Source organism: Sinocyclocheilus anshuiensis, unplaced genomic scaffold (genome assembly GCF_001515605.1).
Source record: "Sinocyclocheilus anshuiensis isolate Anshui unplaced genomic scaffold, SAMN03320099.WGS_v1.1 scaffold3011, whole genome shotgun sequence".
Classification (NCBI taxonomy): domain Eukaryota; kingdom Metazoa; phylum Chordata; class Actinopteri; order Cypriniformes; family Cyprinidae; genus Sinocyclocheilus; species Sinocyclocheilus anshuiensis.
In genome coordinates this window covers 111,113-129,559 of record NW_015549563.1, presented here as the reverse complement: position 1 = coordinate 129,559, position 18,447 = coordinate 111,113, and the positions used below count along the sequence as shown (strand labels likewise).

Below are 18,447 nucleotides of genomic sequence, written 5' to 3'. Positions count from 1 at the left end.
ATAAACAGCATGTTTCTCAAACTCACATACAGTAAATGTGTTGTGTTTCTAGTCCTCCTCCTCCTCTGGACAGCACAGGTGAGCACATTTATTATTTTCATTTATTTGTCATTCTCTCTAAAATCTTCATCTTTTGATGTAACAAAAAATTTTTTTTGATGTTTTGGTGTTATCGTATGTCGCATGAAAACAAGGATCAGAATCAGTCATAATTTCCATATAATTCATTCATGTTCTTTCCATACAGCACTTTCTTTTGGAGCAAAGCCAGTCGCTCAGGTAAACACTACAGTCACGATCAGCGATTTATGTGATTGGTGACAAACTGCAAAAGATGTCGCTGTATTCAGTCACTGATTGGCTGACGGTTTTGATCACGATCAGGGGGCGGGGCTACAGGACAAAGAGTGGTTTGCTGGAGTTTGTGAACGTAAGACTGCAGAGGAAACCGTGCTCAGGATTAACAAGGTGTGTGTGTTTGTGTGTGATTGACATTTTATTTAAATGCTGCATGTTTATCATCTAAATGAGAATGTTGTGTTGAGTCATTGTTCTGAAATTAAGCAGTAAAATAAAATAAAAAGCAATAAAAAGATGATAAAATAAATTAATTAAAATGAAATATTCAATAATTATTTAAATTGTATTTAAATGCTGCATGTTTATCATCTAAATGGGAATGTTCCTTGAGTTATATTGTTCTGAAATGAAGTTTTAAAACAAAATAAAATGTATAAAAAAAAAAAATAATAAAAGATGATAAAATAAATTATAAAATGACAAAATTGTGCTCAGGATTAACAAGCTGTGTCTGTGTTTGTGTGATTTTTATTTTATTTTATTTAAATTCTGCATGTTTTTCCTTTATATGAGAATGTTCAGTCGAGTCATTGATCTGAAATTAAACAATCAAATAAAATAGAAAATAAAAAATAAAAAAAGATTATAACATGAAATATAAAATAAATATATAAAATATTATTAAAATGCTGCATGTTTATCATCTAAATGGAAATGTTCAGGTGAGTTTTATTGTTCTGAAATCAAGGAATAAATTAAAATAAATAAAAAAATGAAATCTAAGAAAAAATGACAAAATAAAACCAGGATAAAATCAGGATTAACAAGATGTGCCTCTGTTTATGTGCGATTTGTATTTTTTAAATTAATTTGATTTAAATTCTGCATATTTTTCTTAAATATGGGAGTGTTCATTTGAGTTATATTGTTCTGAAATTAAGCAATAAAAATAATATATAAAAATAAAAAGATGAAAATAAAATACAAAATACAATGTATTATGAAATATATATTTTTTTACATTTAATTTAAATGTGGCATGTTTATCATCTAAATTGGAATGTTTAGTTGAGTCATTGTTCTGAAATTAAGCACATAATAATAATAAAAAAAGATATAAAATATAAAGTAAAATGAAATATAAAATAATTTAAACATTTATTTAAATCCTGCATGTTTATTCTCAATATGTGATTGTTAATTTGAGTCATATTGTTTTGAAATTAAGCAATACAATTAAACAAAATAATGTTAAACATAAAATAAAATCACATCAAATAATATATATTTGCTTAATATCTGGCGCCGTTTTTCACTAGTTTTAAACAAAAAGTATATTTGGTGTGTGTGTTTTGCAGGACGGCACGTTTCTGGTCAGATACAGCAGTTCTCAGAATGACCGTCAGCCCTTCACACTGGTCGTGCTTTACCGGCAGACCGTTTACAACATCCCGGTGCGCTTCCTGGAGGATTCGCAACAGTACGCGCTCGGAAAAGAGGGCAAGAAGACGGAAGAGGTAGAGGAGGAGAGGAAGATGCTCTGTGTTATATGTGACGTCCGCACATCTGTCTGTCTGCTTTCACTTCAAATTCACATGTAGTTTGATAGCAGTCACGCAGCTGTGCATGACTTTACATTTATGCATTTTGCAGAGGCTTTTATCCAAAGCGACTTACAATGCATTCATTTTTTGTCAATTCATGCATTCCCTGGGATTCGAACCCATGACCTTGGTGTTGCTAGCGACATGCCCTGATGTTTAAGCTGAGCTTAAAGCACTTTAAAAAATACTCCAGATATATATTAATTAAATGATGTTTCACATGATAATTTTCATAGGGATTGTTGAAATGCTTGCGTTTTGGCTTGAGCTCAGTCTCATGTGACCACAAAACCTCTTCCCTCATTACAGCTGGAGGATTTTATGCTTTTTGGCAAAGTCCTGAAATACTTTTTTAAATACCATATGGATTTTTTTTTTTGTCTAACATCTATTTTCTAAATAATATCACATTGATGTTATTAGCAACCACATAGCAACCACCCCGAGTACCCTAGCAGCCACATAGCAACACCTTAGCAACCACCCCGGGTACCCTAGCAACCGCATAGCAACACCCTAGCAACCACCCCGGGTACCTAGCAACCGCATAGCAACTCCCTAGCAACCACCCCGGGTACCCTAGCAACCGCATAGCAACACCCTAGCAACCACCCCGGGTACCTAGCAACCGCATAGCAACTCCCTAGCAACCACCCCGGGTACCCTAGCAACCGCATAGCAACACCCTAGCAACCACCCCGGGTACCTAGCAACCGCATAGCAACTCCCTAGCAACCACCCCGGGTACCCTAGCAACCGCATAGCAACACCCTAGCAACCACCCCGGGTACCTAGCAACCGCATAGCAACTCCCTAGCAACCACCCCGGGTACCCTAACAACTGCATAGCAACTCCCTAGCAACCATCCCGGGTAGCCTAGCAACCGCATAGCAAAAAAAAAAGCAAATCACTTTGAGATAGCAACCCCCTAGCAACCCCCCCGGGTACCTAGCAACCGCATAGCAACTCCCTAGCAACCACCCCGGGTACCCTAACAACTGCATAGCAACTCCCTAGCAACCATCCCGGGTAGCCTAGCAACCGCATAGCAAAAAAAAAAGCAAATCACTTTGAGTTGATTTTCTTTCAAGTAATGAAAACGTTTTTAAATGACTATAATTGTAGCTTCAGTTTTATATATATTGTATCTATATTTTGCTTTGACATAAAAACTTTTATCATAATCATTTTTAACATTTCAGTGTGTGTGTATATATATATATATATATATATATATATATATATAATTTTGTATATTTGATGTCAAATTGTGTATATACTGTGTGTGTATATATTTTATTCATATATGTATATATATATGTTTTTTCATATATATACAGACAAAATAATTCAAATTGTCAGAAATAAAAATATATAAATAAATAAATGTGTGTATATGTGTGTGTATGTATATATTATCAAATGATTTTCAAAAGTTATTGAACATTTTTTTTATGTCAAAGCAAAACTGCAGAATGACAGTAAATATTGCGCATTATGATAGTTCTGATGATGATGTGTGTGTTTTGCAGCTCTTCAGCAGTTTGCAGGAGATGATCTCTCATCACATGAAGAACCCCATCCTCCTGATCGACCGTAAGAGTCAAGCTAAACACAGCACTCAGCTCTCACGCCCCGCTCGGCCCTAACGCTGCAACCTCCTGCGCCTGATACTGACCCTGATATCACAAACACTCACTCATACACTGCCTAAACTATTTATTACATTGTGTTTGTAATGCAGTCAGATATTCATAGTGCGTCTTGTGTTCAGTACAGTTTTTGAATCTATGTAGTGATCATTAAAATAACTTAAATTCTCACATATATAATGTTTACAGGACAACATGTTGTCTCGGTGTAAAATAGTTAATAAATAAATAAAAATCAACATGTGACCGTTCTGACATTTTTTTTCCCCACACAAACTTTGCAATCAAATTAAAACAAAATTACAGAAGCTTAAATATTATTTCATGTGAGTGTTGTGAAGATTCTTTGAAACTATAAGCTAATCGTATGTTAAGTGGTGAAGCGGTATACAGTCGCGGTGCTATTTGATAAACTATGAATCAACATCGTGGTACTTTGACATGATTTGCATATTAATGCAGCATGATGTTTACTCGACAGATCCATAAAATGCCGATTTATACTTCAAACATTACCATGCTACTTTTCTCTTTCTGTGTCAGTGCTATTAGCGTTACCTGAAACTATTCAAAACATTTCTTCCATGAAATTGATGTTAACTAAAATATATAACTTTTAAGTTATAGTTTCTGCAAATATTTCAGTTTGTTGCCAAAGGAATATTTTATAGCTTTAGTTTAAGTAGTTACATTTCTGAAACATACTAATTTACTAAAATTACTAAAAATAACCAAACTAACATGGAAATAAAACTAAATAGACATTTAATAAAATAAACAAAAATGTAAAAAAATGTGTTAAATAAAAAAATATATAGAAACAATTTCAGTTATACTTTCAGTAAAATTATCTTTAGTTTAAGTTGAAGTACTTAAATTACTAAAACTAAAAATAACTAAACTAAATCTGAAATAAATAAATAGACATAAAAACATTTGCTAATTGAAATAAAATAAATGTTAAGTAAAATATTTTAAAAATCAGTTATACTTTCAGTAAATATTTCAGTTGCCAAAGTATTTTATAGTTTACTTTAAGTTGAAGTACTTAAATTACTAACACTAAAAATAACTAAACTAAACTAAAACTTAAATAAAAAAGAAACAAATTAAAAAAAGAAATAGACTTTTTTAAAAATTGTTAATTCAAATAAATGTTACCTAAAATATAAAAATTCTGTAAAAAATCTTTGTCTTTCAGTCTTTGAGTAAATATTTCAGTTAGTTGCCAAAGGAATATTTGATAGTTTTAAGTACTTAAATTTGATTAAAATTAGTAATAAAAAAATAATAACCTAAAACTGAAACTAAATAGACAATTAAAAAAAATGTAAAAACATTTGTTAATTTAAATAAATGTTAACTAAATAATATATACAAAACTTTCAGTAAATATTTCAGTTGTGTCATGTGTTAGTTAAAGTTGAAGTACTTAAAATAAAATCAAATAAAAACTAAGCAGACATATTTTTAAAAAGAAAAAAAATCATAAAAGGTCAATTAAAATGACAGAAAATATAAAAATAAATTCAAAATAATAACAAATGCTATAATATTATATGAATGATCCTAAAACAGCAGTGGTTTAATGCCATGTGTATTGTTAGTCAGTTGTGTCATGTGTTATAGTTTATTTAAAGTTGAAGTACTTAAAATAAAAAATGAATAAAAAAATAAAAATAAATAATAAAATAAAAATAAAAACTAAGCAGACATATTTTTAAAAAGAAAAAAAGATCATAAAAGGTAAATTAAAATGACGGAAAATATAAAAATAAATTCAAAGTAATAACAAATACTACATGGATGATCCTAAAACAGCAGTGACCGTGTGTATGGTGGTTGTTGTTGCTGCTGCTGCTCTGAGTGAGTGTGCAGAAATAGACCCCCAGTATTTCTGGCTGGAGCGGTGTGGGGGCTCCTGCTGTCACATGTTCGTCTCGAGCGGAAGGCTACCGCAAACTCACGCACTTGCCTGCTTCATACATACCTCACTCGGCTCCTGTGAGAGCGTGTTTACAGCATCTGCGCCGCAGGACAGGAGTCTCGTATCAGTGCGCGCGGATCTACTTTCTCGCGCGGAGGAGTCCGGCAGCGCTCCGAGAAGTTGCCCGGAGTGAAGCCGAAGCCTCGTCTAACGGCTCAAGCAACTCAGAGGAACAGAACACGAACACAACTCTTCATCTGCGCCCCCCTCCTCCTCATCCTCATCATCTTCCTCCTCTCCTCTCCGTGAGAATGGCGCAGATTTTACCGATCCGCTTCCAGGAGCATCTGCAGGTAAAACCGTACGGACTCACGCAACATTCGTGGCTTTGCGCTCGACGCAGTTAAACTGGGAAGACGCAGCTGTGTAACGGCGGCCTCGCCCGCGCGCAAGTTACATAGTTGATACATATGTGACATGAAAGAATATAGAGTTGCGTTACATGTTACATAGTCACCTGGCATTGAAAAGAATGACGGTAAAGGGATTGATACATAGTAGCATGGTTCCGTGACGTGTCAGAAATTGTTACATAGTTGCGTGACACTGTATCATGGAATGTTTCTTTTTATTTTTTTTAAATGTTACACAGATGCACTTGCCCAGCGTTTAAAATAATGCTTGTTACACGAACATTTTTATTTAATATTAATATTTTAGGTTACAGCTGAATGTGTACATGTCCACTTCAATAGCCCCGCAGTGTTTTTAAGTATTATTACATACAGTATGTAATACTAAGTATTTTTACTCATAGTATTATGTTAAGTATTGCTACATATAATACTATTCCATGTACAGTAAGATGAGCTCATAAAACTGCTTGTATGATCATTATATACAAATTAGAACTCGTTTTAGTTGAAGTACACTGCTTGTTGACATTTTATCCCATCTACCTAGACACATTGTGGCATAGTTTTATGATAAATTTCACAGTATAGTTGCATGGTATGCAAAAAATACTTTACTGTAATGAAACAAGCATCTTTGCTGAAGCGAGTTTTAGAGATGATGAAACGGTTAATAATATATGGATGACTCTTCATAATGCAATGTGAAATCCTGTATTATAGCCTCTATGTATGAAAACAAGGCCTCTAAATGATACATTTGTGTGGTGAAGTGCGTTGAAGCTCTTTTGTAAGTTGTTGATGTGTTTTTTTGTTTTGTCCTTTAAGGCTGACGTCTCTTTTCTCTCTGGACTGCATTAGTCAGATGAGCTTGTGTCTGTTATTGTGGGCTGGAAATGCACCGTCAGTAACTCCAGACATGCGGTCTTTCCTCACAGATAAAACATTCAGCACAGTGCTGTCATGTATGGCTCCAGATAGCACCGTCTTTAAAGCAATAGTTCACCCAAAAATGAATATTAGCTGAAAATCTCCTCACCCTCAGGTTATTCAAGATTAGGATGGGTTTCAGATGTGGAGAAATGTAGCATTGCATCAGTGTCTCAGCAATGGATGCTCTGCAGTGAATGGGTGCCGTCAGAATGAGAGTCCAAACAGCTGATAAAAACATCACAGTGATCCACAAGTAATCCTAACCACTCCAGTACATCAGTTAATGTCTTGAGAAGCCAAAAGCTGCGTTTGTAAGAAACAAATCCATCTTTAAGATGATTTAACTTCAAACCATTGCTTAAATACAAGTCCATAGTCCATAATAACGCTTCCTCCAGTGAAAAAGTCGTCTGGTGTGAATCAGGAGAGAAATCTGCACAGATCAAGCACTGTTTAAACAGCTCTAAACAAATCTGTGGGTTGATTTTGATGTGAGAGAAAACATGAGATGGACCTTTTCCACTGGAGGAAGTGTTGTTATGGATTATGGACTCGTATTTTAGCCGTATGATGGATTTGTTTTTTACAAACACGCAGCTTCTGTCTTCTTCAGATGTTAACTGATGGACTGGAGTGCTGTGGATTACTTGTGGATTATTGTGATGTTTTTATCAGCCGTTTGGACTCTCATTCTGACGGCACCCATTCACTGCAGAGCATCCATTGCTGAGACACTGATGCAATGCTACATTTCTCCACATCTGATGAAGAAACAAACTGAGGGTGAGCACTTTTTCAGCATATTTTCATTTTTGGATGAACTATTCCTCGTGTTTTCTTCTTGAGTGAGATAAGATGACTCAGCTTTCCAGTAAACCAGTCGCAAAGACTTGCTTCACTCATTTCTTCTGGATTGAAGAGTGTGTTCTGTGGATCCATTGGAAACAATGGGACAGTGTTATTTTGGAGATGAGGGCCTCAGGGCCAAATGCTAATGAAGCTTCATTCTACACGCCTTTGAAAATATTCTCCATGACAGAGACGTGCGAGCGTTTCTCAGACTGTCCCAGCCTCACCTTTCCTCCGGCCGTGTTTTCTGGAATTCACTCTGCAGCTGATTGAAACCAGATGCTGCCGTCTCATTAGATGTACGGCTGCTTCACTGGGATTTGAGATGATATTTTGTTTTAAAATGTGGAATTTCAGAGCGTGTCTCTTGAGATACTGTCCCTCCATGTTCTCTCTCTCTCTCTTGTGTTAGTCCGGTGTCGGACGCTCAGCCGGTGCAGTTCAGTCAAAGAATGCCAAGAATCTGCAGCCGGCAGGACTTTGGGCCTCTAGCAGCTCGGCTTTATGTCTTGAGCGTGTGTTTGAGTTAATTCAGAGCTGGATTATGTTGATGCAGTTTGATCCTGAATGGAAATGTGTGTGTGCTTTTATAAATAGACACACAATTCATTCTGCTCGTGTCTTCTAAATATATTGAACTGGAAAAGGAACAAACAGACAGATATAAATATATCCAGCTTCACACGTCTTTCAAATCACTTCTTATAGATCTTAAAAGTGTATGGTTATTTAACCATAACACCAGATTTTACATAAATACTCTTTATTATTCAAATGACTATTTTTTTTACATTTTTTATTTAAATGACTATATTGATTTTTTTGTAATTATTTGAATTAACTTTTTTATTTTTATTATTTAAATGACTTTTTTATTTTTGATCATATTATTTAAATTACTTTAATTTTTTATTATTTAAATGACTATTTTTTTATTTAAATGACTATTAAATTTTTTGTAATTATTTGAATGAACTTTTTTATTTTTATTATTTAAGTGACTATTTATTTTTTATCGTATTATTTAAATGACTTTTTATTTTTTTATTATTTAAATGACTATTTTCTATTTAATTTTTATTTCTATAATTTAAATGACTATTTTTCATTTTTATTATTTATTTTTTATAATTTAAATGGCTATCTGCTTGTTCTGCTCATGTTCAAGCTCTTATGAGGTTATTTTTTCTGTGTTATTTTTCTTTGACCTCTGATTAGCAGCTGATGTAAAGCTGTAACCCAATAGAGGTTGGGCTAATGAAGTTACAAGCAAGAAGAGGAAAGGTGTTTATCAACAGCATAAACTGACACAGAGGACTAGTTTTATGACACACACACACACACTCAAAATATAATATATAACTATCTTTAGTTGAATTCATTGCTCGCATGATTGCGTTTTGAGCAGAATATGAATGAAATAGTCTTTCCTGTCTTTAATATCAGTTGGTTTTTGGTTAAACAATATTGGTTTTGTAACATTATCTGCTAATATTTAACCTGTCTAGCGATGATCCTCTCTCTCACACACACTAGAGTTACTATAGTTAACTGAATCTAAAACAAAAACAAAAAAAACAAACATTTTTTTTAAATCTGAAATGACCATGAACTAAAATAAAATGTAAAAAACTTAAATTAATTTAATTTCAGCTTGTTGCCAAAGAAAAAAAAATAGTTTAACTTGAGCTACTAAAACAACTTAAACTAAAACTGAAATAAAAATGAATAAAAACTGTATATACATAAAAAACTATATAAATTACAAAAAGCAAAGCAACATGTTTAAGTTTTTCATCTAATATTTATATTTTATTTAAAAAAATTTTTTAATTAAAACAACTTATTTTTTAATATTTTTGAAGACGGATAGTTGATCAAATGTAATTAAAAATTTTTTTTTTAATTATTTTGAAATGGTAATGCCAGTACAATTAATAATGCATGTAATAATGCATTGATCTCTCCGTCTTTTGTACGAGTAACAGCAAAGGCATGGTTTTGCTTTCCAGGGAAAGCATATGATTATCAAACGTTCACGTTGAATAGTTTTTTGGATAACAGCGATTGCCAAATGCATGAATGTAAATGTCTTGCAGTAAGAGATCAGTAAGCGGAAGAGAGTCTCCTGACTGCGTCTGCTTCATCTCATTCTGCTTTGAGACGGAGCATTATCATAGACGACGAGCCCGTCAGCATCAGCCCATGGGAAATGAGTTTACCTCCTCCTCATTAGGATCTGTGTGTGTGTGACTGGACATCTGGAGCTTTCTGCCCCTCTACATCCGGAGGGTCCTGTGGGACTTTAGTGAGGACGTGTCATAAATGCAGTGCTTTTCATATAGATCTAATGCTGCTGTGTATGTACAATAACAGGCATCTAACCCTTCACTTAAACTGGTCTTATTTAAAGCCACACCTGATTTGGCTGATTTATGAATCTTTTTAAAAGTCGCTGTTCGACAGGGTGTTGATGTTGATGAGAAGAATTTTCACTAATAATGTAATTTTGGACCTTACAAGTTTAGCAAAGCAAGCACACTGAGTCCTTTATTATTCTTAAAACTTCTCTTATTTATATATTTATTTATGTTTATGTATTTATTATTTTTATGTTTATTTATCTTAATTTTACATTTAATTTTTGCCAAGTTTTTTTTTATTTTATTAATACAAAATAATAAAATTATGTTTTGATCTTTTTTATTCTATTTTATTAATTTTTTAGCAAGTGGTTAATTTTTGAATGCTTTATTTTAAATTATTTATTCATTTTAATTTTACATTTTTATGATTGTGATTGTGTGACCTCATTTCCAGCAAAACACATTTTAAAGCATGAATCTATTGTTAAAAGACAATCTCAGGATTAATAAAACTTAAAATAATTAAATATTAGATGAAAAACATCAGCTTATTTCAGTTGCCAAGGCAAGTTTTTTAGGTTTAAGTACTTAAACTAAAATATAAATTAAAGCTAAATAGAAAACATATATTAAAAAAACAACAACTAATAAATCCTGAGATTAAAATATAAATTAAAGCTAAATAGAATCCTGAATCCAGAATCCTGAGATTTGGTCCTTTATTTAAAATTTATGATTTAATTATTTTTAGCAAGTGTTTTATTTTGATTGTATTTTTTAAATTTTATGTTCTTATTTACATTTTTGAAAGTTTTTTTGTTAATGTTTTTACTTTAAAATGATTAATTTTGACTTTATTATTTAATTTATTTTTAGCAAGTGTTTTATTTTGATTGTATTTTCTAAATTATTTTAATTTGATGTTTTTATGATTTACGTTTTTTTGAGAGTATTTTTGAATGTTTTTATTTAAAATTATTAATTTTGACTTTTTATATGATTTAATTTTTAGCAAGTGTTTTATTTTGATATTTTCTTTAAATACTTTAAAGATATTTATATTTTTAAGCTGACGGTTGTGCAGTAGTATGTTTTGGTCTGAATGTAAATGACGTGTGTTGGTTGTTCAAAAATGTGACCTAATTTGCAGTGAAAAACATCATTTTTTTATTTTAAAGCATGCATTTCTTGTTCAATCTCAGGATCTCAGGACAGAGAGATCGGAGCCGTATCTAGAGACCAAGCATCACAGATCTCTCTGTCTGTGTGTGTGTGTGTGTGTGTGTGTGTGTGTGTGTGTCTGTGTGTCTGTGTGTGTGTGTGTGTGTTGGCCGTAGGCTACTATACAGTATCTCTCCAGGTCCTTTCGTAAGCAGTATGTTCCCGTCAGACGCCGTGTTTCTCAGCAGTGAATCATTCAGAGCCCCGAGAGAAGCTCCTGATCCCTGAAGAGTGTGAGGTTTCAGCCGTCTGCATGACCCAAACACCCATGAAACAGCATCAGGACATGTTTCATGTTTAATATACGGCTGTGCTGAGAGTTTACTTTGAGGAAAATATCAAAGATAATGTCAAAATATCTTGAACTTCAACGTTGGTTAGAACAGAAACTCTTGATTAACACCAGAGTTGTTTTATCGCTTGATGCTTTATTGCAGGAATGACCAAATTAGATTTTTTTTTGTTTGTCAGCTGAACCCCTTTGACCTAAAATATTTACTTGAAGTACCCCTGAGTTTTCGAGTTAATATTTCAGTTACAATGACACATTCACATTTTCATGGTTGTCTGATGTCGAAGGTCACATGACATGCAGGTAAACAAATAAAATAAATAGTTTTATTTTTAAAATTTTATTTACATATTTGATATAATTTTTGATTATGATATATTCTGATTATATTTTTTTATTTAGTTTTATAATTATTCATTTTAATTTTACATTTATTATTTTGTTTATTTTATTTTTCAGTTTATTAATTTTACGTTTTGATTTAATTGTTTGTTTTATTTAGATTTTAAATGTTATGAATATTCATTAATTGTAGATTTTTATGATTTAATTGTGTAGTTTTTATTTTTCTTTATTCATTTGAATTTGATATTTTATGATTTAATCAATTTTTTGTTTCATTTTCATTATTTTTTTAATGTTAATTTGACATTTTATGATTTAATTGTTTTATTTATTTTTTTTTTAATATTCATTAAAATTACATTTCTATGATTTAATTGTTTGTTTTATTTTATATTTTAAATTTTAATGTTTTATTAATTTTACATTTCTATGTTTAAATTTGTATTTTTTTAAATTCATCAAAATGAAATGCTTACTAAAAATTAAATAAATAATACAATATAAATTAAAAATACATTTATTTTACATTTGATGCTTTATGGAATTTTTTTAGTAAGTGATTTATTTTGAGCATTTTTATTTTTAATTAATTTATTATTAGATACATTTTACATTATGCTAAAAAATGTTTGTGTTTAATTTTATTTCTTTTTATATTAAAATTATTCATTTTAATGTTACAATTTTAATGATTTATTTTTTTTAGGAATTTTTTAATTTTGAGTGTTTTTATTCTACATTTACTTTCATTTGACATTTTATGATTTTTGTATATATCAATTAATAATTATATAAAAATCATAAAATAATTTTGCCTTTATTGAATCGGCTAGTTCGGACCGGTGGAGTTCTGTAGTGTTTTTCTGACTGCTGTCGCCCTCTAGCTGCAGACGCTGGGAGTGAGTCCAGCCAGCATCAGCTTCAGCTGCTTGACCATGGAGTCGGACCGCTTCATCTGCATCCGAGAGAAGGTGGGCGAGCAGAACCAGGTGCTGATCGTGGACCTGAGCGACCCGAGCAGCCCGATCCGCCGGCCGATCACGGCAGACAGCGCCATCATGAACCCGGCCAGCAAAGTCATTGCTCTGAAAGGTGCTGATCTGCTCACGGCTGATGCTTGTGTCTCAGTCTGACGGGCTTCATTATGTTGTTGTTCTCTGATATGCTTATGGAATGTCCCCATAAAACATGGAAACACAACATGTGTGTGTGTGTGTGTGTGTGTGTGTGTTTGAGGGAGTCAGTAACGCTGAGAGATGAAAAGGGAGGAAAGAGTTGTAGCTCTGTTTCCTCTGACTCAGTGTGTGTGTGTGTGTGTGTGTCTCTCTATATATCAATTAATAATTATATAAAAATCATAAAATAATTTTGCCTTTATTGAATCGGCTAGTTCGGACCGGTGGAGTTCTGTAGTGTTTTTCTGACTGCTGTCGCCCTCTAGCTGCAGACGCTGGGAGTGAGTCCAGCCAGCATCAGCTTCAGCTGCTTGACCATGGAGTCGGACCGCTTCATCTGCATCCGAGAGAAGGTGGGCGAGCAGAACCAGGTGCTGATCGTGGACCTGAGCGACCCGAGCGAGCCGATCCGCCGGCCGATCACGGCAGACAGCGCCATCATGAACCCGGCCAGCAAAGTCATTGCTCTGAAAGGTGCTGATCTGCTCACGGCTGATGCTTGTGTCTCAGTCTGACGGGCTTCATTATGTTGTTGTTCTCTGATATGCTTCTCAGAAATGTTAACACTCGCTCTAACCCCTAACCCGCTCTCGCTCTGCTCTTGTTGAAGATGGTGAGTTTCTCAGTCGTTCTGGAATGATGCCTGTCAACAGTTGTGCTCTGATCATTGCTGGAACATACATATATACCATCTCATATGTATGTAAACGTCTGTGTCCCATTGACTGAAGGCCGATTTAATATTGTTCCTGACGTATGCATGAGCATTGTGTGTATGTGTTCCTCCTTAACCACATTTTGGCGCCAAAGTTGCACTCCTTTTGCAGAAGTCCAGGGATGTTCTCATTTGTAAAAAAAAAAAAAAACTATATAAAAATAAATTAAGTAGTTTTTTAATTGTAAAAATGCATAAAGTTTTCTGTTAGGGTTAGGATTTGGTAATAGACTTTATTTTATTTAGATTTTTTAATTATTTTAATTTTCATGAATTAATAATGATTTAATCATTCATTTATCAAATTCAGTTTAATTCATTTTTTTGTATATTTATTTTAATGATTTATTTTATTTGTTACATTTTTGTAATTTAATTCATTTTCGGTAAGTGTTTTTTTAATTATTGATATATTTAAATTTTACATTTTTAATATTACATTTTTGTAAGTTTTTTATTTTGATTATGTTTTGATTACTTATTAATTTTAATTTTACATTTTTAATATTAAATTTGTTTTATTTTGATTACTTATTCAAAATTAAAAATTAAAATTAATATCAAATTTTTTTGTAAATGCTTTATTTAGATTTGTTTTTATTTTCAAATTAATCAAAATAGCACCCTTACTAAAAATCTAAAAATGAATTAAATCAAAATGTAAAAAAACAAAACAAAAAAAAACCATTCTTTTTAAATTTATATTTGGTTTTATTTTTAGTATGTTTTTGTTAAATTATGTAATCATTTTAATTTTACATTGTTTAGATTTTTTTGTAAGTGTATTATTCATTTAAATGTTTACATTTTTATCATTAATTTTTAGAAAGTTTTATTTTGAGTGTTTTTGTTTTATTATTTATTATACTATCTTTTATTTTAATTTAATAAAATGATACAATTTTATAATTTAATCAATTTCAGTAAACGTATGCCCCCATAATTCACAGTAAAAATGACATTATTGTAACTTGCTAAAGACATCTGAGCTGAATCATGATGAGTTTCAGGAATTAAAGGCACAATATGTAATTTTTGCCACTAGAGGGCGCGTATTCAAAATAAACAAGAGGCAAAGGCGTAGTTTGATGACGCTGTGTCTGAGTGTGGAATCATGGGAGTTGTGGTATTCATCCCCACAGCCGATGCAATCAGACGGGACTCGGGCAGAAATCATGTTCATGATGAGCTAATGATCGATTAACGTAGTAGAATGAAGCAGGGTGAGGCTGAAAGCCGTCGAAACGAAACGAGGCGCTGAACGAGCGTGACACACGGCTCAAAAGCAGCGGGGCTTTTATTATGCCACAGTCGAGCGCTTTCGCTCCTTCCAGTCGTGCGTATGTGGGGTAAAGCAGCGGGGCTTTTATCACGCCACAGTCGAGCGCTTCCGCTGCTTCCGGTCGTGCGTATGTGGGGTAAAGCAGCGCTGTTTTATCATACTAGATACATTTGAAAGTTCTGTTATAATGCTACTCTGTGCGGTCGTCACCGGTCTAATAAAACGCACAACATATTAAAGCGTCTTTGGTGTTTCCATGTTTTCTACAAAACAAAACCGGAAATCGAGGAGTTATGACGTCATTGGCAGGCGACACAATGGACACGTGGGATAATGTAAGTACACAAGTCAGCAAAATATATAACACTGTTCTAGTGGTTTTTTTTATATTTTAATAAAAAAATCTTACATATTGTGCCTTTAAATCAAGCACTAAAGTTAAACATGAGTGTCTCTTTAATGGCATGCGTGTTTGATATGGCCTGTTCATTAGCAAGCATTTTATTTAAAAATTATTTATTTGAATTGTACATTTTTGTGATTTTTCGTTTTTAGTAAATGTTTTATTTTGATAATTTTTTATTTTAAAAGTATTTTATGTTTTCATTTTTATTATTTTATTCATTTTTTAGCAAGTGTTGGATATTGATTTGTTTTTTGTTTAAAATTATTTAATCATTTTAGTCCTACATTTTTAAGGTTTAAAATAATTTTTCTAAAATGGTTTAGCAATCGAAATAAAATAAAATAAAATTAATAATGAAAACCTTAGCTAAAAAATGTAAACCTAGACTAACTGAAATGAGTTGAAGGACAAAAATGATTAAAACTAAAATCGAAATGAAAATTAAGCAGAAAGAAAAAAAAAATTAGAAAGAAAAAATAAAATAAAAACTATAATCATAAAAATAAAAGCGAATTCAAAATATTAATAAATATTGTAATAATATATAATTAATACTAAAATAACACTGATGCATGTTTTCAGTGCTGCACACAGTTATTGTCTCTGTTTGTGATACAGGCAAAACATTAAACATTTAATATTAGGTCATGATTAATGATAATGATTAACTAATGTACAGTATTAGATCATTTCTTATATTCAGTAATGAAACTTGGGTAATATTTCTTTTAAAGTCAACATGAAATCAATATTTACTTCTGTAATTCACATTTCTGAATGATTCATCAGTGCATGTTACTCTAAAGAAATGCTTGTCTTCATAATCGTTCATCAAAATGTAATAACTAGCTCTATCTCTGAAATGACCTTCATTTTCGGCCTTTTGATGCGGTTAATGGGAATGTTTTTAATTGTGTTTATTAATAAACAGCTAATCTGCACCATTTTGGGGGCATTTCAAGACAAAATAACTAAAAGAAAGTAATCCAAAGTATTTGAGTAATCATGTTATGCCCAGCACTGCTGATATTCAGTGTTGAGTGTGTGAGGTCAAAGGTCGCGTGTGGTGTGTGTCCCGCAGCGGCGCGGACGCTGCAGATCTTTAACATGGAGATGAAGAGTAAAGTGAAGGCTCACACTATGACGGATGAAGTGCTGTTCTGGAGGTGGATCTCGGTTAACACCGTCGCCCTGGTTACGGACACGGCCGTCTATCATTGGAGCATGGAGGGAGACTCTCAGCCAATCAAGGTGTTCGATCGTCACGCCAGCCTCGCGGGATGCCAGATCATCAACTACAGAACAGACGAGCAGCAGAAGTGGCTCCTGCTCATCGGGATATCAGCGCAGGTGAGAGAGAGAGTGTGTGTGTGTGTGTGTGTGTGTGTGTGTGTGTGTGTGTGTGTGTGTGGAGGTAATTCATCTTTCAGTTTTGCTGCACCAGCACTTTAAAGTAGGGATAAATTATATATTAAGACGACTACACAGATTCAACCTTCATCACGTTTTCTTTGCTGATTGTCAGGCATTCTCTGAACTTTATGACATACTTACTGTATGGAACCCCCCCAAAAAAGTAATTCTGACATTTTATCTCGCAATTTTGACTTTTTCCCCCTCGAAATTCTGAGTTTACATCCTGCAATTAAATTATTAAATTTTTAGAAACTATTGCGTTTTAATTTTTTAATTAAAAAATATCAGTAATAAATAATTTAAAAATTGTATATAATAAATTTTTAGTAAGTGTTTTATTTTTGTTTCTTATTATTTTGATTGTATTTTTTATTTAATTTTTGTTAAGTGTTTTATATTTTGATTGTTTTTTTTTATTCCACATTTTATGTTTTATGTATTTAGATTTTTATGTTTTTTTATTTTTTTGTAACTGCTGTACTTTGAATTAAAAAAAAAACATTTATTATTATAAGTAAAATTAAATTAAAGGTATTTATAAATAAAAATAAATGTAATTTAGAAATAAAAAAATAATTTAGAAATTCGAAAAACCCAAAATGAAAAAAAAAAATCAAATATATAGTGAAATGTAATTTATTCATGTGACGTAAAGCTGAATTTTCAGCATCATTACTCCAGTCTTCAGTGTCACATGATCTTCAGAAATCATTCTAATATGCTGATTTGCTGCTCAAGAAACATTTCAGCCGAATGGATTCGAAAACGGTAAAACTCAACTGTTTAACTCTAGGGGAGTTGGAAAATGAGCCTATTTTCAAAAATAGTGGAGTGTTCCTTTAAAGATACAAAAGTTATTGATTTCCTCTTTTTTTCTTTTGTTCTTTGATTAACGGACATCACAGAAGCTGGGTTATTAGGTTATTTTGGCTGCTTTAAGAGCTGCCACTGCTGAACATGACGCGGATCTGACACGCATCCTAGTTTCTCATAACTCTTTACCTTTTCTGACCCACTTCAGCTGTTAAAGTCTCTATAATGAGCTGAGGAGTTGAATCGGGTGTGTTCGATGAGGGGAGACAGTGCTGCTGCTCCAGGACAGTTCTGAAAATTTCAGAGACATGTTTCTAAATCTGACTCATATAACAAATACTTATATACATGCACAGTTTTAAGGCAGCTTTAATCGCCTTTTTGGTAACTTCATGACGACATTACTATGACATTGCATGCTCGTATTTCCCTTTCAGTCGGTCACTCCCGACGTCACGTCGGATGCGTGGGCTCTCGTGCTGGTGGTATGGCGCTTCAGCGGCGGTGGTTTTCACGTGTCGAGTGGGTTGCACACAGCAGGCTGCACTACCCCTGTGTGTGTTGCACACTCGCCTACCTCGACGACTGGCTCATACTCGCTCAGTCTCAGAATCAGTTGTGCGAACACAGGGATTTGGTACTTTCACACCTCAGCCTGTTGGGCCTTCGGGTCAACTGGGAAAAGAGCAAACTCTCCCCGACGCAGAGGATCTCTTTTCTCGGTATGGAGTTGGACT

General features: G+C 32.9%; 1 protein-coding gene and 1 pseudogene across 1 annotated transcript in view; both read left to right on the top strand.

Moving 5' to 3' along the window:
* The window catches only part of LOC107657213 (B-cell linker protein-like), a 14,760-nt gene extending 11,102 nt beyond the window's left edge, over positions 1-3,658 (top strand). Inside the window, exons 15-19 of the mRNA XM_016445237.1 lie at positions 53-78; positions 248-279; positions 385-468; positions 1,659-1,817; positions 3,438-3,658. Coding sequence (XP_016300723.1) covers positions 53-78; positions 248-279; positions 385-468; positions 1,659-1,817; positions 3,438-3,554 — 418 coding nt within the window. The 3' untranslated portion in view covers positions 3,555-3,658. The remainder of the gene's footprint in view (positions 1-52; positions 79-247; positions 280-384; positions 469-1,658; positions 1,818-3,437) is intronic.
* A 1,878-nt stretch (positions 3,659-5,536) lies between these two features.
* The window catches only part of LOC107657203 (clathrin heavy chain 1-like), a 50,828-nt pseudogene continuing 37,917 nt past the window's right edge, over positions 5,537-18,447 (top strand).